A 22,591-nucleotide genomic window follows, 5' to 3' on the forward strand; every position below is an offset into this window, starting at 1 on the left:
CCATATCCGTTTCTCTTCGTTCTTTGTTTTCATATTGACTGGGCAATTTATTGTCAAAAAAATTCATTTAGGCCGTGTTTGGAAACAATGAAACTTCTTTCCATGGAATCTTAGTTTAACAAGTGGTGAGAGGTGGCTAAAAATAGGAAAAAAATAAAATCCTATTTTGAGTGGAGGTTTTTCCTTGTTTTTTCAGCCTTTTCTTACCCCTCCTCAGTCCCCACCCAATCTATATCAGTTATTTTCTGGACAAGTTTGAAAAGGAAAAACTTTTCCAGACTTTCTTTTCTATTGTTTAATTAGCATGAAAAAAATTAATTTGAACCAACATGGTTCGAGTTTTACCTAGAGGGTCCTTCGGTTTAAGATACTATCCCTCTAAATAAGTGGTAAACATATAATTTCTCTCTAAAAAAAATTTGGGAAATATCATCAGCACTACTGGCACTCCTTATTTATTAAAAGTACGGTATGGCCCGCATCATAGGATGATCCAAACCGTCCATTAGATGGGCCACGGCCTTAATAGGTTGTGCCCCAAAATTATTTCCATACCCTCTAGATCAACCTATGGAAATGATTTTTGGGGCACAACCTATTTAGCACGGGGCCCATTTAATGGACGGTCTGGATCATCCTATGGTGAGGGCCATACCGTACTTTTAATAAAGTGAGGGGTGCCCTTATCAAAATACAGTAGTGCTGATAAAATTTCTTGTATTGTATGCCGAAAATATCTTTAACAGGACCTTTTGGGTCCGGTAAGTGGGGAAATAAAAGTAGAAACCGCCACGACACTGCTCTGTTTCAATCCCAGAAAGGTTGCAATAAGCCCAATCGAGATTAGGACTGAGATTTGAAAAACCCTAAAATGGTGAAATCGAATCGAATGGATTGAAATTTAGAGTCTGAGAGAAGAAAAAAAGAAGAAGAAGATGCTGTTTCAGGTGGGAGGACAAGGGACGAGGCCCACCTTCTTCGAGATGGCGGCAGCGCAACAGCTCCCGGCCAGTCTCAGGGCTGCCTTAACCTACTCCATCGGCGTAATCTTCTTTTTTTCCTTTTCCTTTTTTTTCCTCACGAATTAGGGTTTGCGAATTCCAATTCTTCTATCTCTGCTCTTCTTTGTTGTTCAAGGCATTTTATCTTATTGTACTTTTTGTAGGAGATTTAAATACCTTCATGCTATTGATTTACACTTCTAGCCCTAATTTTGTAGCTTTTATGGTAATGAGTGTTATGATAAATGCAGGTTTTGGCCCTAAGAAGGCCATTCCTCCATAAGGTGTTAGATTATGATGATGAATTCTTCGCCCTCCTCATGCTTGTGCTTGAAACTCACAGTTTGCGAATTACAGGTGCTCTTTCTTTTTCTGTCTTTTTTTTAGTTCTCTTTATCTTGATGAATTTGTGTTTTGTACTTTTTTGTTGTTGATATGGTTGACAATTGAAAAGTTTCAATTTTAATTGGAAGGGGGGTTTTTGTATGAAGAGATTGAGATCTTTAAGTGGTAGGATCCAATATTTGATTAATAGGTTAGAAGAAAAGGCATTTGAAGGTTTATAAGTGGGTTTCTAGGGGTTTAGCTAATAGTAAATGAGAAATAAGTGGGATGAGATAAAAAGCTATAGAAGATGAGCTTAAAAGGATAAGTGGGCAAGGGAAATGGACCGTGCAATCGAAACATGTTGATAATGAATCACTGCGCTCTCTGTGTGGAGTTAGGGGAGTCGGTGGATCACACGTTTCTTCAGTGCAGGCTAGACAGAGAGGGATGGAGCAGGATCTTGTGAAAATTCGGCTTGATGTGGGTTTTCCTCGCCAGGTTAAGCGACCTATTGGAGACCTGGTCTTTTGTGCCCTAACGATCGAAAGAAAAGACCCTATGGAACGTGGTTTTGCAGTCTGCACTATGGGTCCTATGGAAAGAAAGAAATGCCAGGGTGTTGAAGGGTCGTGGATTGTACGTTTCTTCATTGCCGGCTAGACAGAGAGGGGTGGAGCAGGATCTTGTGCAAATTCGGCATGATGTGGGTTTTCCCTGCCAGGTTGAGTGACTTATTGGAGACATGGTCCTTTGTGCCCTAACGATCGAAAGAAAAGACATGATCTTGTTGTCTGCACTATGGGTCTTATGAAAATAAAGAAATGCCAAGGTGTTCAAGGCTCTGGTAAAGTCGGCACAACATGTATATATTAAGGTTATCGCGTTAACCATCGCTTGAGTTAAGATCCTGTCGGGCTTTAGGTTTGTTTCACCTTATGATCTTTGACGATGGTGGAGAGAGAGTTGCTTTAGTAGTAAGCAGGTGTTGACTCCTTCCCCTGGATGGGAACCGCAATACCTCGGAAAGTTGACGTTTAATTTTGGCGGATCCAGCTTGGGTAATCTTACGCCAGCTGGTGTAGGAGGGGTATTAAGAGATGAGCCAGGAGTCACAAGATGAGCCTTTCCAAGTCCCATTTAGAGTTGTAGATTCCAATGAGGCGGAGGTGAGAGCGGTCCTCCTAAGGATCATGGAGAATAACATGTTGGACATGGTAATTGTTGAGGGAGACTCCTTTAACATTATCAGGTGGTTAAAGGGGAAGATTTGCATAATTTCCTTCCCCCTTGAGGGAGTGTGATTTATATGTTCTCTGCCTTTGTTTCTTTTTAATAAGATTTATCACTATTCAAGAAAAATGATTAGTATACCCCACATCTGGGCTAGTTAAAATGCTAATAAATCAAATAAAATACTACTTAAAAGGAAAATAACACATGCCCAATTGTCCAATTAATCATACAATCGGTTCAGTGAAATACTATATGATTGGATCACGTCGGTCATACAATTCCAAACACCACAATTTTTCATGAAAGGACGAAACATATTGAAATATATTGTTATTTTAACATAAAGAAGGTTGTTTCTAAGATCGTATCTACTCCGTTAATAAGGTTCTCCAGTCAACTTGTTGATATGTCACTTCTCAATTGATGGAGGTTATACTCATTTTAACCCAATTCTGGTTTCTCATTCTTGGATGGCACTATATAGTATTTCACTGAACCAATTGTATGATTAAAAACTAAGAAGGTAGCGTTGTTTCACTTGCTGTAGCGGCAAGTTGTTGCAGCAAAATGGTTGAATTTTGGATTTGGTCTTCTCCATTAGGAGGCACAGTTGGTCTGCTTTCCTTAATTGTTAGATGTTGTAGTGCATGATCATCCTTTTTTTCAAATCTGTCTTGTGTAACACATTTTCACATTTATTTTTCAGACGCTTCTTTTTCCGAGTCTTTATATGGTTTGCGAAGGAGGGCAGTGAAGATCAAACCAAGCAAGGATATTCCTCACATGGACTCAGGTGACAGGCTTCACCATTCTGGATTAGAAAAGCGCCAAAAACTTCTCTCAGTTGCGATCTTGGTATAATCTTCTTTTACTTTTTAACTACTTTAGGTGTGGAGCACTGATGTGGGAAATATCAAATTCTATTTCAGAAATTGTGTTGATTTCCCCGCCGTTATGTCCTTGAATCCTCACGTGCGAAATTAAAGAAGATCTCCTTTAAGATCGAACAATTCCATCGAATTGAGTATGATTGTATGTTTCATAGCATCTACTATACCTGGAATATCAATGAACCCAATTATTGCAATTGCTCAGGAAACCGTCTTTTAGCTTTATAGGGTCTATTTCTCTGTTCAAGATCCCTCTTACAAACTTCATTTTTTTAGAAGGCCGAAGTTTCTGTGAAAAATCTATCTCTTAATTATATAAGGCATTACTATCATTATGGGTGATTTGCATTTAGGATCTAAATATTATTGTGTGAGCTGTGCAGTGAGGATTTAAAATTAGCCATGTTGCTTCATTATTGATGCTGCATATTCTCTCTTTTTTATGTGTTTGTATGCACCTCTGAACATTATTTAAAAGCACATGAGTTGGTTATATTCTTGTAGGTTGGTTTGCCATATTTCAAGTCAAAGTTGCATTCAATCTATAACAAACAAAGGGAGGCAATGCTTCAAGCAAGTTTGTGGGGACATGGGGATGCACAATTGGATAACGCTGATTATTTTCTTAGTGGCGGAGAAATTTCTAATGTTCCAACAGAAGCATCGGATGCTTCTGCATCACGGGCAACTCGTATCAAGAAGAGGATCGAGGCAATTATTGGGGCTTGCTACCCATGGATACATGCAACCAATGAAGGTATAAATGTGGCTTAAAGGTTGTTATTTGCTAAAAAGATAGCATGCAATGAAATTCGATCTTCTAGGATTTTGGTATGCTATTAGCTCAGATCTTGTAGGATTATGGTGTAATATTAGCTCTTATCTTACATTGCATTCTCTGCTAGAGACTGAGCAAAGTGTCGGTTGATGATGAACCGTGGTCAAATTTGTTGCAAAACGTAATTTCATTTGAAAAACTACTATTTTTTTTTCATATTCTTGATCTCAAATAGACATATTTGTATCTTGGAAACCGTTGTGTAGGATTTTAATTTATGTTTCCCTATGATTTGTCCGACACTTCGAATTTATTCCCAGCTCATGTGTCCTACCGTGCCCGACACGACATGTGTGTCCACACTTGTCGACACTCCTTTGGACACTTTTACTTGTATCGCTGGAAGTGTTAGACTTAATGTGGGTTTATGGACATGTTTTTGTACCGTGTCAAGTGTGACATTCTGTTTTTTTATTGAATATTGTGTTTACCTCATTTAGACAACTCGTATCCATGTCGAAACGGGACACACAAATCTATATCCACAAATCATGATTACATATACTTTCTATTTTAGCCGTGTCCCCGTTTCTAAAGTTTGGGGGTTTGCCGTGTCCGACACTCCGTGTCTGTGCCGACACGCGACACTCGTGCCGTGTCCACAAATCATAGATGTTTCCATATTCCTATCCTGTGCATTTTTACCAAGATGTAACTTTATGGGGTTCCTTCAATGAAAAATGGAAATCATCACTGGCTTCATGAATCCGGTTGGTTTGTTCTACATGGGTTAAGATTTTGCTTGTTTAATGTATTGGGATTCACTTGTTCTACATTGTTTTATGATCTTATTTTGTCTAGGTGGTTTGTATGTTGGTTTATGCCGGCATATTAGTTGCTTATTATATTGGTTACAACTTATTAGCTATTATTGATAAAAAAAAAACTTATTAGCTATTTGAGTGCTAGGTAAGGGAAGTGCCTAGTTTATATATATTGATCACATGACACTTATCATGTCATTATTTGCTTTCAATTAGTACTCATCATGCTCCTTTTTTCGTTTTTGGTGTTAGTTGGTGGGTGGGTCATGGTTCGAGGGCCGGGGTGAGGGCTGGAGACACATAAGCCGGGGTCAACTTGGTAGCTTATTTCAGAGAAGTTTATTTAGGTTGATTTCAGAAAATTCTTTGTCAGTAACCATAATCACCGTATCTGAAGTACAGCTCCATTAGAATTTGTCCTTGAATGTGGGTATGGGGTTCCCTCTTTTTTTGAAAGAAAATAATTAGACAAAATTTGGTGCAACCATTGTTGGATCATCCTACTTTCTTGTGGTTAGTACTTTCAGACTAAATTCTTTGTCAGTAACCATATTTAGATGAAAAACTGCTGTTGACCGACTTTTATGTGAGTTTCCTTTCTATTTCAAATATACAATGTTACTTTCAGACTAAATTGTTTGCAGATTGTGGTTAATACTTTAAGAATCTTATTCATCACATTATTGACCCGTTGGACTTACATAAGCTTTTCAACATCTTCCTTGTAAAGGTTTCTCTTCTCCCAAATCTAAGACAAATGGTTACTCTGTGCAGGCTTGTCATTTGGTTATCAGCTGTTATATTTGTTGGATGCGACCGGGTTCTACACTCCAGGACTGCATGTGCTTGGGGTTCATGTCTGTCGTGCCACAGGCCAAGAGCTGGTAATAAATTTATTTAGTTCTATTATTTTCTTTTGAACAAGTCATCATATAAGACGGCGTGTTCTGAAAATAACATACATCTTTCCCCTTCTTCCCCTAAAAACATCATCCCCTTTTTTCCCTCCCTCAGTGTTTCTCTGGGATATAAGCTTTGGGATTTATTTTTTTAGTTTTATTTTTTCATGAAGCAGTGTGTCAGTGTGAATATTGGGCAAAACTTCTCCTTTAGGCCTTGTTTGGGCTGCTAGCAAATACACGAAATGCCTTTTGTGATGGACGCTAGCAAATACCAATGTTTAAAAGAGATAGAGACAACAATAACCCATTTTGCTTCTAATGTACTTATATGGTGGGATCCACAATTTTGCACCATGCATAGCATGGGCCTGAATACTAGGCCCATGCTATGCATAGCATGAGTGAGTTTTTAAAAAAATTAGACTTCGATGCGTTTAGGTAAAAAAAAGGGTTGAATCGGGTGATTCAATTATTGACACGGTCAATTTTCATTATCTCGGGTGATTCCAAAGAGTTTTTGATTGAATCGATATCGTGTCAATTTTTATTATCTCGGGTGATCCCAGAGAGTTTTTGATTGAATCGATAGGGAAAAACTTGGACTCGGACATGAACTCGGCAAAAACTTTGACTGAGTCGACTCAAGCGAGACGGTGATCGACTCAAGGTGAGTTTATACAGTGATATACATTCGCGTGCACACACACACACACACAGAGAGAGAGAGAGAGAGAGAGAGAGAGAGAGAGAGAGAGAGAGAGAGAGAGAGAGAGAGAGAGAGAGAGAGAGACTACCTTGTATTCCTATTCTTTTACTGTGCTAGGTGTTTCCAGTTTTCCTGATCAAAGCCTTTCCAGTTTTCCTGATCCAATCCTCTGTGTTCATGTAACTTCCTACTTTCTCTTCAGGCATTAATGTTATATAAAATTATGAATTGTATGTTGCTCTTTTGAGTACATGTTGGCATTCGTTGTTTCCTGATTAGATAGGAGTTTATTGTGTTGCACTACCTTATCTATGATCACTAGTTTCCTGAATGCTACCTGTATCATGGTTAGTTCTCATTGTTAGATTTTTTGCTTGAAAGTTGTTTTCCCTTTTTTAATCTCACTAGCTTGTTCTTGGGTGCAATTTGATGTCAAGGTAGATGGACTCATCTTCTAGAATTTCAAGGATTAGAAGCCGTGAAAATGAGAGGCTCCGTGGCCCTCCCTGGTTGAAGGTACCGTCAGCATACCAGCTTACCTTTTGCAATTAGTATAGAGTTTTAACATGAATACTTTGTTCACTAGAGTAGACACATTAAAAATTGAATTTACAATCAGTGTAGAACTTTAAGTGCTTTTTTTCCCTCAAATGCCATACTACTGGTTGTTTCTTTTGGCCCATCTTGTTTATTTAGCCAGCTCTCTGCTTGATTGGCTGGAGATGTTTTCTTTGGTACCCATGCGGCAAATAGGACCACGGTCATATCTGTATTGTATTTTCTGAAAAATGTGAACTTTATCTATATCTATATTTTTATGACTGCATGTATCCCTATCCAAATCATTGTATCTATATCTGTAACTAGGCTTTATAACATCACTTCACGTGAAATGATCGTGTTGGTTGGAAAAAAATTATCGATTAAATGTGAACTTCTGCTCCACTGCAGTGTCACATACTGATTCAGGTATTACATTGTTGAATGTGGGCTGTTGATTAGAATTGAAATAAATGTGAACCTGTAGGCCCTGTTTGGATTCCAGGAATTTATTGGAAAAGGTTGGAAAGGAAAGACACTTGTAAAAATATCCATTTTTTTAACACGTGAAAAAGTTAACTTGAACAAAACTATTTAATTTTTATATAGATTGACCTTCAATTTACGATGATATCTATATAAATTAACCATAATCAATATCATTTCCTTCTATATTGTGTAAAGATTTCCACTTTTTTAACACTTGAAAAAAGTTAACTTGAACCAAACTTAATAAATTTTTATGTAGATTGACTTTAAACTTGAGGGCGAGCCTTGGCGCAATGGTAAGGTTGCTCCATTGTGACCTAGTGGTCACAGGTTCGAGTCACGGAAACAGCCTCTCTGCAAAGCAAGGATAAGGCTGCGTACATGTAGCCCTCCCCAGACCCCACAATGGCGGGAGCCTCGTGCACTGGGTCGCCCTTTTATTGACTTTAAACTTATGATGATATCTATATAACTTATGGTGTCAAGGTAGATGGACTCATCTTCTAGAATTTCAAGGATTAGAAGCCGTGAAAATGAGAGGCTCCGTGGCCCTCCCTGGTTGAAGGTACCGTCAGCATACCAGCTTACCTTTTGCAATTAGTATAGAGTTTTAACATGAATACTTTGTTCACTAGAGTAGACACATTAAAAATTGAATTTACAATCAGTGTAGAACTTTAAGTGCTTTTTTTCCCTCAAATGCCATACTACTGGTTGTTTCTTTTGGCCCATCTTGTTTATTTAGCCAGCTCTCTGCTTGATTGGCTGGAGATGTTTTCTTTGGTACCCATGCGGCAAATAGGACCACGGTCATATCTGTATTGTATTTTCTGAAAAATGTGAACTTTATCTATATCTATATTTTTATGACTGCATGTATCCCTATCCAAATCATTGTATCTATATCTGTAACTAGGCTTTATAACATCACTTCACGTGAAATGATCGTGTTGGTTGGAAAAAAATTATCGATTAAATGTGAACTTCTGCTCCACTGCAGTGTCACATACTGATTCAGGTATTACATTGTTGAATGTGGGCTGTTGATTAGAATTGAAATAAATGTGAACCTGTAGGCCCTGTTTGGATTCCAGGAATTTATTGGAAAAGGTTGGAAAGGAAAGACACTTGTAAAAATATCCATTTTTTTAACACGTGAAAAAGTTAACTTGAACAAAACTATTTAATTTTTATATAGATTGACCTTCAATTTACGATGATATCTATATAAATTAACCATAATCAATATCATTTCCTTCTATATTGTGTAAAGATTTCCACTTTTTTAACACTTGAAAAAAGTTAACTTGAACCAAACTTAATAAATTTTTATGTAGATTGACTTTAAACTTGAGGGTGAGCCTTGGCGCAATGGTAAGGTTGCTCCATTGTGACCTAGTGGTCACAGGTTCGAGTCACGGAAACAGCCTCTCTGCAAAGCAAGGATAAGGCTGCGTACATGTAGCCCTCCCCAGACCCCACAATGGCGGGAGCCTCGTGCACTGGGTCGCCCTTTTATTGACTTTAAACTTATGATGATATCTATATAAATTAACCATAATCATATCATTTCCTTCTATATTGTGTAAAGAAATTTTTTTCCAAGAAAACATTTTCCCTCAGAAATATTTTTCTTGCAATCCAACCAGGCCCTTAAGTAAAAGTACCAGATCTTATTATCTAGCTATGATTGTGTACTTCAAACATGCTCTGATAGCACGAATGCCTGATACTATAATTACTAATCTTGGAGCTGCGAGATGTATGATTCTCTTACAAGGTGCAGGGAATTTTTTACTGTTTGTAGATTCTTTATTCTTCGTAATATTTCTACTGTTTGTGTGTCTTTTACTTCACCAAAGCATGCTAATTTGTAACAGAGTAACTAAATTCCATTATTATCATTTCCACTTCTTGCGTGACAAGACGTGCCTTTGTATATTGGTTTCCAACTTGTTTGTTGCCATGTTTTATAATGTGTAGGCATTGCAAAGAGTACTGCTCAGCTGTGTTTATACTACCCTGGATTATGCACAAACTGGTCTAATCGCTGCAGTGTTCTTTTTCAAAGTGAGTATACCTTACTTTTTCTGAAATTCTAGAATGAATTTATACATGAATGTATAACAATTAGAAAAAAATAAATCATTATTTCCGCCATAAATCATAGGATGGTTGATTTTTTAAATGATGATGTTGCATATGCTTAGTGATTATTTGTAATTCTTCATCTTTTTTCCTGCCTCTGATAATGAGAGGATTGTTCCCCAGTGAACTTAGGATTATTTGTAATTCTCCATCTTTTTTCTTGCCTATGATATTGATTATTGAGTATTGTTCTCCAGTCAACTTAGGATTATTTGTAATTCTCCATCTTTTTTCTTGCCTATGATATTGAGTATTGTTCTCCAGTCAACTAAGGTTTACGTGAAGTTAGATATTTTAAATATGATGTTCTAATTTGTGATTGCTTTAAATGCTTATGCATTCATAAAAATGATTCAGTAGTGTATGGTGTCTGTCGTGAGCATTGTTAATTGCAGTAAATCATGCTTAATAAGTAAGAGGAATTGCAGCCAATCTTGATTGGTTGTTGTAGCTACTAGACACAACAAATACCCTTCGCCATGGAGACCTACATCAGGAAGTTTATATGGAGCAACTAGATGCTACTTCTCTATGGAAATCTTCCAATCTTTTATTCTTGCTTTCTTCCATTCTTATTAGTTATTACATTGGGACTAGCTAGGCAATTTCTCGGGAAGCCATTTCGCGGCTGGCTTTTGCATTTGAGAACAGCCCCCTCGTATGAATTAAATTAATAAGGCAAAATCTGCTAAAAAGTCGTGTCTGTGGCTGTTCTCACATGCAAAAGCCACCCACGAAATTGCTTACCAAGTCCCTATTACATTAGATCTATTAATTTCTATCCTCGTCTTCATGTAAGATTATTCATCTTTCCCCAACCGTATGAACTGTTATAATCACTTTTAAGCCCCACGATCAGTTCACAAACCTATGGTTTTTTATCTTTATTATAAAATCTCCGAGTTTCTCATCCATGCAAACAAGTTTAGTTTAGTTTATTTTTAAGATCTGGACTGTAGGTTTGTTTGTCCATTCCTGGGTGCATCTAAATTCTACAAGTTATCTTATTCCAGCCTTTCTGTCCAGTCCGAACCATACTTGCAAACCCTGTTAAAAGTTAAAACTGAACCTATTCAGTTTATACTATAGGCAAAGGTCATTCAGTTTTCGATCATACTTTCTCCCTTAGTGGTCCAACAGCAGGCCCATCCTTGATGGCCCTAATGGTATTCAGTTAATATTCTTAAGTGCCATTATAAATATGAAAAGGATTCGTGTTGTGGGAGCTTCAACCCCCCCACACGGATTATTTCTCCTGTTATTTCTCCTCTTCTCCTTCATCTACTTTATTCTACTTCTCTTTCTCTTTTCAACGTACTTACATGAAGGTTCCTAATATTAATAGCAACTTTACCATTAAAAAAGTAACTTTCTAGAATAAAGATTCAGATGCATATTTGTTTTCCCTAGGCTTATAGCTTTTTCTTAAATGAGTTAAAATGATGATACAAAAATTGAGAATTGATTGTCTGCTTAAGAACCAAATTCTGTGACATAACGCGCACTTCCTGTGTGTATGCTCCCTAGCAGAAAGTCCTAGTCCCCAACCCATTCCAATAACATGGCCGAACTACACCACAAATCTGAAAGTTTGATTTTAACATTACATGCAGGTGTGAGTCAGCCAATCCTATCCTTTTCATAATTTTTTTTTCATTAGAATGCTAGTGGCATTTGACAGGACGTGGTGGTCAAAGCAATTTATCTTGTTGTAATTTTATTGTTATCTATGAGTTCTACCTTCGAAATATGGATCTAGAATATTGCCTATCAGATTAACTGCCGTGCCTTCTACAGATAGGGGTGTAAACGAGCCGAGCCGAGCCGAGTGAGGCCATGCTCAGCTCGGCTCGTTAAGCTCAAAAGCTCGGCTCGGGCTCGAACCAGGCTCGGCTCTGTCAGGCTCGCGACCCTTATCGAGCTTGGGTTATATTGAATTCACACCCCTCATCTTCCCTGGACAGCCCTATCTAGTGTAATTTGACTACTCTTTTTACACTATGGGGGGTGGTCCAAGTAACAAATGGGGTTCCAAAAAAAAGTGACATATTTTGCCTCCCCCTTTCACTCCCTGGACAACCCTTTTAGTGTATATATTAACATATAATATATATATATATATATATATATATATATATATATATATATTTAAATATATTAAATTCTTAACGAGCCTTAACAAGCCGAGCCGAGCCTGGCCTAACTCGGGCTCAGCTCGTTAAGCTTAACGAGCCTGGCCAGCCAGCTCGGCTCGGCTCGTTAAGGATTCGAGCCGAGCTCGAGCGAGCTTCCGAGCCCGAGCCAAAATTGACACCCTTATCTACAGATGATGGAGTGGTGGTATCAATCTGCTGAAGAGAGAATGTCAGCTCCGACTGTTTATCCCCCACCTCCGCCGCCTCCACCCCCAAAGGTGAGCTAACTTGTTACATACCTTTTGCTTTCACCACAATCTGAATTTCAATTGTAATTGTTAATTAGGAGATAGAGGAATTGTATGATGTTCGAGCCAAGAAAAAATATTTGCGGAAAAATTACAAGTGGGCCCCACATATTTGGATGATCTAAACCATTCATTTGTTGGCCCCCCACTGTATATAGACTGTTTCCCAAAAAAAAACTCCATAGGATGATCCTAACCCTTCAATTTGTGCAGATTTGTACCCTTTTTTTTTTTTTGAAGCTTTTGAACCGCAGAACCGCCCATTAGTTTGATAGGGACCATCCCAGAAAGAATTTCGCTGACTGGCTGTTGCACGAGAGAGCAGCCACCTCAGATGAATTAATTGAATGAGACAAAATCTGAGCCTATGTGGCTGCTTTCCCATTCAACAGCCGGTCCGGGAAATGATATCACCACTACCGTATTTTGATGATCACACTCCTCACTTTATTAAAAAGTACGGTATGGCCTGCACCATAGGATGATCCAAAACAATGTGGGTCCCCACTGTATTTTAACCCTATTGCTGATTAATTGATATGGTTGTGTGTTAAATTAAATCCCATGCTTAACAATAGGTTGCAGAAGAGGGAATTCCGTTGCCACCCAACAGAACTGTGTGCCCTTTATGCTCGCAGAAGCGTGTGAATCCATCGGTTGTTACAGTTTCAGGATTTGTCTTCTGTTATGCCTGTATATTTAAGTACATTTCGCAGGTGACCTTTATTCTAACTTGAAACAATAATAGTTGACATGTTTGTGCTGTATTTGATGAGCTTTTTTTTTTCTATTGATACTCTTCTCATAATCCACAGTATAAACGCTGCCCCATCACATTGATGCCTGCAACTGTAGAGCAGATTCGGAGGCTCTTCCATGATGTGTAGGGTTGGAGCTTTTGCTGACCTTTTGTAACAAATCCGCCACGACTGATATTTTCAGAGACCAGGTAGTGAAGTTACTCTGAATCCCCAGATAATTCAAGAATCCATCAACCTTAGATTTCACTGCTTTTTAGAATGGTTATGTATTGGGTAATTTCATCCACTTATTGTCTAGTTTTTTATTTACTATATAGATGGGGTTTCAACAAAATAAGTCTTGTTGATCGATGTTGTAGTGCACGGCAGAATTAGAAGTTGTAATGAATTGGGCAAAGAAAGATGGTGATTCGATACATAAAGCATTGGATTACATAGACGAGCATTCTTCAGTATTCTTTTAAATGCTTAGCATATGCTCATCTTGGTTTTCGGTTGCTGTATGTATCCTATGACAATTGAGTGACACAAATAGATTTTGTGTTTGTTTTTCTATTGCAATGAATCTTAGGTTTTGGTTTCCTTGATCGAAACTAACAGGCAAATATTTAACAAAGAGATTTACATAAAAGCCTTGAGGGGGCTCAATTATTTCATGGCCATCCAATCATGGCTTGCAAGTAGGACATTGTCCCATGAAGGGAATTTTTAAAAATGCCCCCTTTTTTAACTGAGCTCTTAGGGGTCACTGGGATTTTGGTGAAGTTCATGACATGCACATGGGTCAGTCTCCGTCAAATCAATGGTCCTGATCATTTTACAAGTGCACCCAATGTGCCAGTGGGACCAGCAGAGGCTTTAGAAATTTTGATGAACAAGGCCTCTTAGGAGTTGGGACTTCTCTGAATTTCGGAGCAGGCAAAACTCTTCGTAGCTTATTCTCTGAATTTCAGAGCGGGTAAAACGAGCAGAAGAGAATCATTTGAAGTGACTACCCTTCGTTTTGTTGGGGCATTAGGGATTTGGATAAACAGGTAGTGTTGCAAAACACTACTTATGATGTCTTTTTTTTGGGCGATGATAAATTCACACCTTCCGTAGGATAATTCGCGCCCCTTTAAAGGATTTAACGCTTTTTAATGTCAATTCATGTTCCAGGGGTGCGAATTATCCTACAGGGGGTGCAAATTTGTGATTTCCTTTTTTTTTTTGGCACAGAAGTACGTGTTGCCAACCAACGATGGTTAAGAACACAAATTTAGCTTTTCCGGTTCTCTTTCCATCAGTTTTGCTTTCTCTTTGGTTTTTATTTCAGATCAACTGGTCAGACATGGCTAGGTAGTAACCTAATGAAAATTAGGCTAGTTTGGATGTACAATCATTAGACACGGCTAAAGAAGGATATCCAGAGGCATGCAAATAGTTAAAACAAAGTTTAAGAACACTTCCCATTTACGGATATAAGTCCTCTCAGTTGGATGGGCTACCTGTTTTTGCACTTACTCCGATCCACATAAAGCTCACAGAATGAACACTTTACATTTCAGCTTTTGACCATGAAGATAACGACTCATATGCTAATGTGGCATTATGGGTACTTTCTTATTGCAACTGTAATGGAAGCCAATATGATACAAAGATCAATACATGTTCTATGCATATACCATGATCTAGAAAAACAGTACCTTTTCCAGACAGCCCACACAACCTTTAACATCATCTGTACTTAATATTGGCCTGGTCATCAGGTGATTCCCTTTAATGTATGCTGGTATAGACACGTTCAAAATTAGGCACGACACCCATAGTGAGAAATGGTGGAATTTAAAGGGTGTGAAACACCAATTTCCCACCTTTAAAATATGGTTTTTGCAAGTTTAAATTTAACTGGAACATAGATGGCTTTGTAAAATAATACAATATACCGATCCTATAGTTCAAGAAAATGTTCCCATAAATATTTGAAAGCAGGGAAATAAAGTATCTGAGTAGATTATTCATCTCTCAAAAAATAGTTGAGATGGGACCACCTCTTTGTATCAGCCAATTCTCAGCAATGTGTTCCCAAATCATACCTTCATTATTCCAATCCAAATCCTCCCACACACACACACACACAAAAAAAGAGAGAGTAGAGAAAGTCAGTTGACAACGTCGACGACCAGTTTGCGTGACTTGAGAACCGACCACCTCAAACGTCGGTAATAAGCAGCTTGGAGAAGAGCAAGTGACAAAACAAATATCCATTTGAAACCCATCTGCATATGAGAAATATTTCTCCATCATCATTTAAAACTTCAATGAAGAAATGGTTACTGGTGAAAATTAGAGGTGCAAAATATGAAATTAGGAGGTCTAAAGCCTAAGCTTACCAGTTTCCTCTCTTCCATCTCAGGTTCAGCTGCCCATGACAAAAATGACACAACATCTTTCCCCATCTTCAGTAACAGTTGCAAAAAGGAACATGAGCTTCCAAATTTAAGTGAAATTTAAAACTAAAAATGCATGTTGTAATTAGGGAGCTTTCGACAAGAGGAAGCTTAGGAGAATACCTGGGATTCGGTTGCAGAAGTACCATCTTCATACTCGATAGCACCGTCAATAAGCATTTTGGGCATAGCTATTGCACCTCCAGGGAAGTATGGATTGTAGTGCAACCCTTCTCGAATCTACAATCCAGATCCAAGTGTGGGTCGCGTAAACAAATGGGGGAGGAACTACAATTGAATACCACAGCAATAATAATATAATACAAACAAAGTAGAACAAAGCATATTTCTAGTAGAATCAAAATGTTCCAACTATTCACTGGGTCAACCCTGATAGTTCCAATATGAATCATATTCCCATCATGGAAATAACCCCGAAAACATGAAACCATAATACCAAAGGTTAAGAAAAAAAAAATGCATAAGCAGCTAGCTTCGTCTAGGGGTTATGGTTGGGAAGCCCTAGGGTACGCTAAAATACAAATATATAAGGTTACGTTTTTTTTTTTTTTTTTTTGAGTAGCAGATATATTTATTGATAAAAAGAAAAAGGAGGCTGAGATGGTCGATACAGAGGACAAATCAAATGAAGAAACAATATACAAAAATAGAACCCCAAACATTCTCCAGGAGATCACATAGGAGAAAAGGAAGGCAATTCAAGGGGGAGGAAGTCCAAAAGCTCCAATCTCTCCTTTAAAACCCCGGCCTTGGCTAATTTATCAGCCTCGAAGTTAGCATATCTCCGAACATGATAGAAGGAAATCAACGAAGCTCCCATTCGATCTTGAATCTCATCAAAGAAACCAACAAATCTCCAAGGGAAAACATGAGATCCTCTAAGCTATCGAATCACATTAAGAGAGTCCCTTTCCATCACCACTTTATCCATGGCTTCCTTCTCCAAGAGTTTAATACCCTGATGCACCGCTTGCACTTCCGCCTCACTGGCGCGATTCCGATAGGGCCTGTGAACGCCCAAATCACGGATCCTGTCTCATCCCTTAGAACACCCCCAATTCCTGCCGGTCCAGGATTCCTCATGATAGAACCATCAAAGTTGAGTTTGAAGAAGCCAGGGGAAGGAAGAACCCAACCATGCACTATCACAGGAGCCTGCTCTCAACTGAAGCACACGTCCTTCCAACCGAACAAAAGGTCAAAAGAAGAGACAAATCTGAAGCTTGGCAAGACTCTTGCCCAAGAAATTGTTAGGGCGACGCCTTGAGAGAGAGGAAAGAAGCGCTATTGGAATGACCTTTAAAGACTTGAGCACATCTCTCCTTCCAAGGAACCCAAATAGTTGCTAAAAAGGAGAGATTCTAAAGGATTCTTCCCCTTTTCCTTCAAGGGACAGACAACCCTTTGAGGAAAGAAACCTCAATACAATACATTACAATAAGGCTCACAACATAATTTGTTATATCTCTATCCTATTTTATCGTGAGAAGAGCACCTCTCTCTCTCTCTCTCTCTCTCTAACCAGCCGCCACCAGCATCACCTGCAAGGTCCTTCATCAAAAAATGTCAAAAGCAAAACCCCCCCAATCAATTTTTTGTTTAAAGATAACAATTTTATTGATCCTGTAAGGACTATTCATCCAAGGGACAAGATGTCCCACAGGAGTAGTATCCTTTACATCACCTAGAAACCAAGATCAACGACCAATAATCAAGAAATAAAGCTTGAACCCCTATTCTTCCCTCGTCTCTAGCTCATGGTTCTCCGGACTATGATCAGCTCTTCTCTATCCGCCCCATCTTTCGCTAATTTGTCAGCTTCCTCATTAGCAGACCTGCACATATGCTGAAATTTCGAAGATACCAAGGCTCCAACCAAGTCATGTTCTGCCTTTACAGAGAGATGGATGGAAATCGAAAGTGATAGTGCTTTTTGAAAAAATAAAAAAAACTAAGAAAATAATCTGAACGCTATTATAATATCAATTGAGTAAAAATACAGTAAATGAAATTTCCTGCAGTGCGAATTTGTAATCTTATAGGATTGCTATAAATTTTAATATTTTGAAGAAACAATTTGTTATGCAATCAAGAAACAGATGTGGAAGTGAAATAAATGTCCCATATGAATCAATGAAGTAACAGTAGTGAAAAGAAGTTCAATGAAAGCGATCAATAAGCAATCCAGGACAAGCCATCCTATGAACCATACATGAATCACTGAACTGAAAATACAAACAATGCTTAAGGTAAATAAACATAAAGCACATTACCTAATATGGATTATTACAGGAATGACATCGTGAGGTATATAAATATAAAGTCAAAAGGAAAGCATAGTGTTGATGCCTATGAAGGTCAATAGACACCAGAGGTCATGCCATGCTACATTGAGATGATTACAAAAACAAATGCCGTTATATTGAGGCAGCTACGAAAATAAGACAACAATCAACATGCGAATAAAGTCTCAAGCAAGGCCTACAAAAAAAAAAAAAAAAAAAATTGACCATCACCATGGTCAGGAGCATCTAGATTTTGTAAAGAAAACAAGAGGGATTCAACAAGATACCAACGTCAAGAGGTAGAAAATGCAATTTCTGTATCTAAAAATGCCAATCAGAGAGGCAGATAATTACCGAAACACCAGCAGGAGGATCACGGTAACCAGTGAGTAATGCAAACACATAGTTCTGACCATTGTGTCGTGCCTGAAAGCACCGAATAGATATTTATTTCAGAACAAGATAAATCCATCAAAGAAAACAAACATTTACAAGACTAGGAGTTACCTTAGTGATGAGGCTTAGATCCGGAGGATATGCCCCTCCGTTAGCAAACCTAGCTGCCTGTTCATTCGCATATGGCTGAGGGAAACGATCACTTAACTTACCAGGACGCGTAAACATCTCACCTTCATCATTAGGCCCATCAACCACCTCAATCTCAGCCGCCATTGCCTTTGTCTCCTCCTCTGTATATGCCACACCCACAAGATCTCGATATGAAATCAGAGACATTGAATGGCACGATGCACAAACTTGTTGGTAGACTTCGTGACCACGCCGAATCCTGACCATGTCAAGTTTGGACAAAAAAATGTTACACAAGTCACTATCATATCAATGCAGTCATTTTAAATTTTGTAGGTCCCATAATGATGTAGTATTTCTGCAAAATAACCGGGTGGGTAATTTAAATCAGAAAAGTATGCAGAAATCAAATTATTTCTAAACAAAGATGGCTAATATCATTCAGATAAGGGATGGAGCATCTTTATCCCCCTGATTGGTGCATGGGATGAGACCATATCTGAGAGGTCAAAGTTGTTGGGAGTCAGGTTTGGGTCCCATAGCCAGGACCAACCAAAGGGGTGGGAGATGTTACCCACCTTTGGCAAATAATATTAGTATTCCTCTTTCTTGACAAATTACAGTCATTTTATAAACTCACGATGCATGGTCATAGGAACTGAGAATGCCTTTGTGAGGCCAAGGGTAGCTTGGACACTCTAAGCCATGCTCTGCTTCATCAGCAGATGCTATGGTGGTGAAACCCAAAAGACCGGAAACACCGGCTCCAAGGAGTGCGAGTACTCTTAGAGACTTTGTGCCGGCAGATCCAAATCCATCTTGATCCTGCTTCGACATAAAAGATGACACCATTGGAGGAGCCTGCATCACAAGTAAGCAATAATGAACTACTAGTAACAGTACTTGTTGAAATCAGTGAAGTTGGAATCAGATACTAGTCTACACTATTATGTAAAGAGAAGCTACCCCTACTTTTGTTATGGTGTATCACAGTTTGTTTTTCTCAAGTAAATGAAGTTAACGTGAAGGGTTTGGTAGTCTGACTGAACTACTCGCATACTATTAGATGAGGATTTCACAGTAGAAAACAAAGGCTGACCTAGTGTCCGCCCTCTCTCAGAGGAAGCTTTCAAAGGATAAGAAACACAATAAAGATTGATTCAACCAATATAACAAGGTATGTTTGAGAATTTCCTTTTTTACACTCATGTTTTTAATTTAGACTTAAGAGGTAAAGTTTTTCTCTTTGCTTCTTTTATTTCAATCTTTCCGTCTCTTTTTACTTCTTTTTTTTCATTTTCATTACCTCAATTCAAAAATTTGATGACAAAACCTTTGAAATCGAGCAACTTATCAAATAAAATCCACTTTTGCTAACAGAGGACTATGCCGAAGCAGCAAAAGTGCCTCTAATCATTACTTTTGTTGTACTATAGCATATCCACAAATATTCAAAAAAGAAAATAAAAAGAATATAGCCCATCCACTGTTAGGCCTGATAATGTGTAGTCTAGTATGACTAGTGTGAAGGTAAGACACATTAAAAGATGTGTTCAAGCACATCCTTAATGCTCCGATTGGTTGCCGGATTTTTTTTGGTTCTTTGGACTTTTGTGGAATTTCCGCAGGAAACCCACGTTTGGTTGCTGGGCCCAAAATAATCCCAGGAACCAAAATAACCCCGCATGAAACCCCAGGAAGGGAAAAAAAAAACTCCCAGGAACAAAAAATAAGCCTGCAGAAGAATTTTTTTCTTCCCAACAGTTCAAGCAATCAAACAAAGCATTTTTTTTTTCCCACCATGGTCCGGTCAAGCAAACATGGGATTTTTATTTTACCGGGATACTTCCAGGGAGTTTTTTTCCCACCAATCTCCCAGGAAGTTTTTTGTTCCACAAAAATCCCAAGAACCAAAAAAATTCTGGCAACCAAACGGAGCAAACAGACTTTTGACTCCCATGTTTTCTTTCTCAGGTGCATAAACAACCCGAGTTTATTTAAATCCGTTGGCATTGCAGATCCATTCTTGTCTCTGAAACCCCGTGCATTACATGCATTTTCACCTCTTACTATCTCTCTTTCCCTTCTATTTCTTGTCTTCCCTTTCTTCCCCTCCCATCTTCCCTTTCTCTTCCCCGTCCTACACCACCAATGACAGTGAAGTGATGAGGATGGCCGCTCCACTCTTCTCTCTATTGAGATCAAACCTTTCAGCCTTGATGGAAATTTTAATAGAAATGTTGTAAAATCATGAAAATGTATGGAAACAACATATACAAATAATGAAATTTTAAGATGAAACTTTGAGAAATGCCAGAACAAGCACCAATACATACTTGAAAACCATCACATAAGAAAGCCATGCTTCTATCTTTCAGTCAGTGAGTCCAAAGGCAGAAGGACGACTAGCAACTAAGTGTGAAGAGGACAAAGGACGAAAGCCAAAAGCGAGGAAAAAGAATAATAACTGGGACAAGCAGGTAGAAGAGAGTCAAGAGAGAGGCGCTGAAACAGATAGGCACAAAGCAAATGGCTGAGATGAAATTGGCTTAGCTCATTCATTCTCCCGACCTAAAAAAAAGATGATTCCCGAACAAGGCAGGTGGTTCTGCAACCACTAGATTTCTGAGTCGGGCTGTCGTTGTTCATTGGATTATGGAGGAAAAACTTTGTTTGGATTGGGGAATTGCGGCGATTCTTTCTGAATAGCCTCGATTCTTCCATCAAGAGTCACTTTGAAAGGTTCACCTAAACTCTTCCAACTGAATATGAGAAAGCCTATGAAACGGCGAGGTACTATCATTATTTTTATACAGTTTATGTTAGACGAGGAATGAGGAACATAACCAATACGGGGAAGGGAATACCGGACAGTACTTGCTTTTGCAGCATGACAATCTTACTCAAATTACGGGACTACTACTATTAATAAGCATTCCTCCTAACTTTGATATTACTCGTAGTGCCTGGTGGTGTTCATCAATTATCCCTGGTTGTGAAGTGGCTCTTGTTTGAGAAACTCCTCTTTGGTCCTTTCAAGATGACTCTTCTCCTCTTTGTCTAGACAAAAAAGGAGCCCATCATGTTGCATGGATTCGGATTTGCGTGTCGGAATCCGACAAGATTCGAGGTGTCAGATTCGGCAAACCCCAAAATCTAGGAATGTGGATTAGGTAATTTTTTTTATTAAACAAAATAAAAAGTTTAACTATATGTAATCATGAAAAAAATTGAGGGTGGAGTGTCGATGCGTTGGGGTTGTTATTAAGAGAGTAGAAGAAGGGAGAGAAGTTCGAAACAGAAAGGATACATTGATGAAACCAGTTCCATAATAAAAGATAGTTTAAAAATAAAAATAAAAACTCCAAAAAAAACTATCCTTTTAATCGCCAAATCAGCTAATAAAATCTCACAAAATAAAAATAAAAATCAGGAAGCAATAGAATGGCGATTTACTTCAGCTACGATGAGTTCTAGAAACATGGATTGTAAAATCCCAGATTTTACAAGCTAAAACCTGGATTTAATAAGCTAAACCTAAAACCTAGATTTATCATCCCGAAAATGTACAATCCAGGTCTTAGCTTATAAAATCCAAGTCTTAGCTATATTGTAAAATCCTTGTATCAAAACAGCACCCTAGGGTTTTCAAGAACGAAATGAAATCCCATTATATGGCTTGGTGGAAATGATGCCCTATAAATTCTTACCAAAGATGATGCCCTAGAAATTAGGAAAATGACAAAAATGAGAAAGATCGAGAGCACAATTATATAGAGAAGAGCTTACAGTGGAATTAGATTGAAACCTCTTCCTAAGAAGCTGATGAATGGCTCTTCGGGCAGCCATTTTGAGTCGGATCCTTAGCGGGTCGATTTCACTAAGAAAAAGAAGCGAAATGGAAATTGAAAATACTGTAATGCTATAAAATTGAAGAAGAAAAGGGAGAGATCTAGAAAAGAAGAAGAGAGGGAATTTTTCTTACCTGATTTGGCTCTAAAACGATATTTCCCGAGAAGAGTGGGAATAGTGCAGGGATAAGGGGGAGTGAAGTCCAAGGTTATTTTCGTCAGTTTAGTAGAATATTGGAGCCAATCCCACGATGGTCAGATGATCTTAGCCCTTCATCCAAAAGCATCTATGTTCCATGCTACTACATTTACGTGTTTGTACGCCCATTTTGCTGAAACAAATGGAGTTTTTAAGGAAATGATATTCACCGCAACTAAGTTTTGATAATTGCACTAACCTCTAGCTAGGGTTAGGCGGACCCCTACCAACATATT

At 38.3% G+C, this 22,591-nt stretch overlaps 2 protein-coding genes across 4 annotated transcripts; one reads left to right on the forward strand and one right to left on the reverse strand.

The window, feature by feature from the left end:
• The first annotated feature begins 767 nt into the window (after positions 1 to 767).
• PEX12 (peroxin-12) lies at positions 768 to 13,481 on the forward strand. Of its 2 annotated transcripts, none has more exons than XM_077396665.1 (10): positions 768 to 1,043; positions 1,253 to 1,358; positions 3,268 to 3,416; positions 3,956 to 4,208; positions 5,828 to 5,937; positions 7,103 to 7,177; positions 9,674 to 9,760; positions 12,165 to 12,251; positions 12,860 to 12,997; positions 13,097 to 13,481. In XM_077396665.1, the coding sequence occupies exons 1-10, from the start codon at positions 936 to 938 to the stop codon at positions 13,166 to 13,168; spliced, it is 1,185 nt and encodes a 394-aa protein (XP_077252780.1). In that variant the 5' UTR covers positions 768 to 935; the 3' UTR covers positions 13,169 to 13,481. The 2 variants fall into 2 exon arrangements, with proteins under 2 accessions (XP_077252780.1, XP_077252781.1); XM_077396666.1 differs by lacking the exon at positions 7,103 to 7,177 and adding an exon at positions 8,181 to 8,255.
• A 1,494-nt stretch (positions 13,482 to 14,975) lies between these two features.
• On the reverse strand, positions 14,976 to 22,469 carry LOC143892213 (cytochrome c1-2, heme protein, mitochondrial-like). 2 transcript variants are annotated; one of them, XM_077396672.1, is made up of 8 exons: positions 22,319 to 22,469; positions 22,095 to 22,265; positions 18,946 to 19,166; positions 18,285 to 18,564; positions 18,132 to 18,203; positions 15,595 to 15,711; positions 15,415 to 15,480; positions 14,976 to 15,300 (listed from the first exon to the last, which is right to left on the reverse strand). In XM_077396672.1, the coding sequence occupies exons 2-8, from the start codon at positions 22,152 to 22,154 to the stop codon at positions 15,184 to 15,186; spliced, it is 933 nt and encodes a 310-aa protein (XP_077252787.1). In that variant the 5' UTR covers positions 22,155 to 22,265; positions 22,319 to 22,469; the 3' UTR covers positions 14,976 to 15,183. The 2 variants fall into 2 exon arrangements, with proteins under 2 accessions (XP_077252787.1, XP_077252788.1); XM_077396673.1 differs by having other exon boundaries at positions 22,095 to 22,185; positions 22,291 to 22,465.
• Positions 22,470 to 22,591: the final 122 nt, after the last annotated feature.

Source organism: Tasmannia lanceolata, unplaced genomic scaffold (genome assembly GCF_043159265.1).
Source record: "Tasmannia lanceolata isolate RefF3 unplaced genomic scaffold, GAP_Taslan_0.1 ptg000015l, whole genome shotgun sequence".
Taxonomy (NCBI): Eukaryota; Viridiplantae; Streptophyta; class Magnoliopsida; order Canellales; family Winteraceae; genus Tasmannia; species Tasmannia lanceolata.

What these genes read in the sequence shown, in the direction of transcription:
- PEX12 (XM_077396665.1), top strand. Translation starts at nt 936, where the DNA reads ATGCTGTTTCAGGTGGGAGGACAAGGGACGAGGCCCACCTTCTTCGAG. An exon ending in TTCTCTCAGTTGCGATCTTG is followed by an intron (nt 3,417 to 3,955) that starts GTATAATCTTCT and finishes ATATTCTTGTAG; the next exon opens with GTTGGTTTGCCATATTTCAA. An exon ending in GATACATGCAACCAATGAAG is followed by an intron (nt 4,209 to 5,827) that starts GTATAAATGTGG and finishes TACTCTGTGCAG; the next exon opens with GCTTGTCATTTGGTTATCAG.
- LOC143892213 (XM_077396672.1), bottom strand. Translation starts at nt 22,154, where the DNA reads ATGGCTGCCCGAAGAGCCATTCATCAGCTTCTTAGGAAGAGGTTTCAA. An exon ending in GGTTTCAATCTAATTCCACT is followed by an intron (nt 19,167 to 22,094) that starts GTAAGCTCTTCT and finishes CTTGTGATGCAG; the next exon opens with GCTCCTCCAATGGTGTCATC. An exon ending in ATCTAAGCCTCATCACTAAG is followed by an intron (nt 18,204 to 18,284) that starts GTAACTCCTAGT and finishes CGGTGCTTTCAG; the next exon opens with GCACGACACAATGGTCAGAA.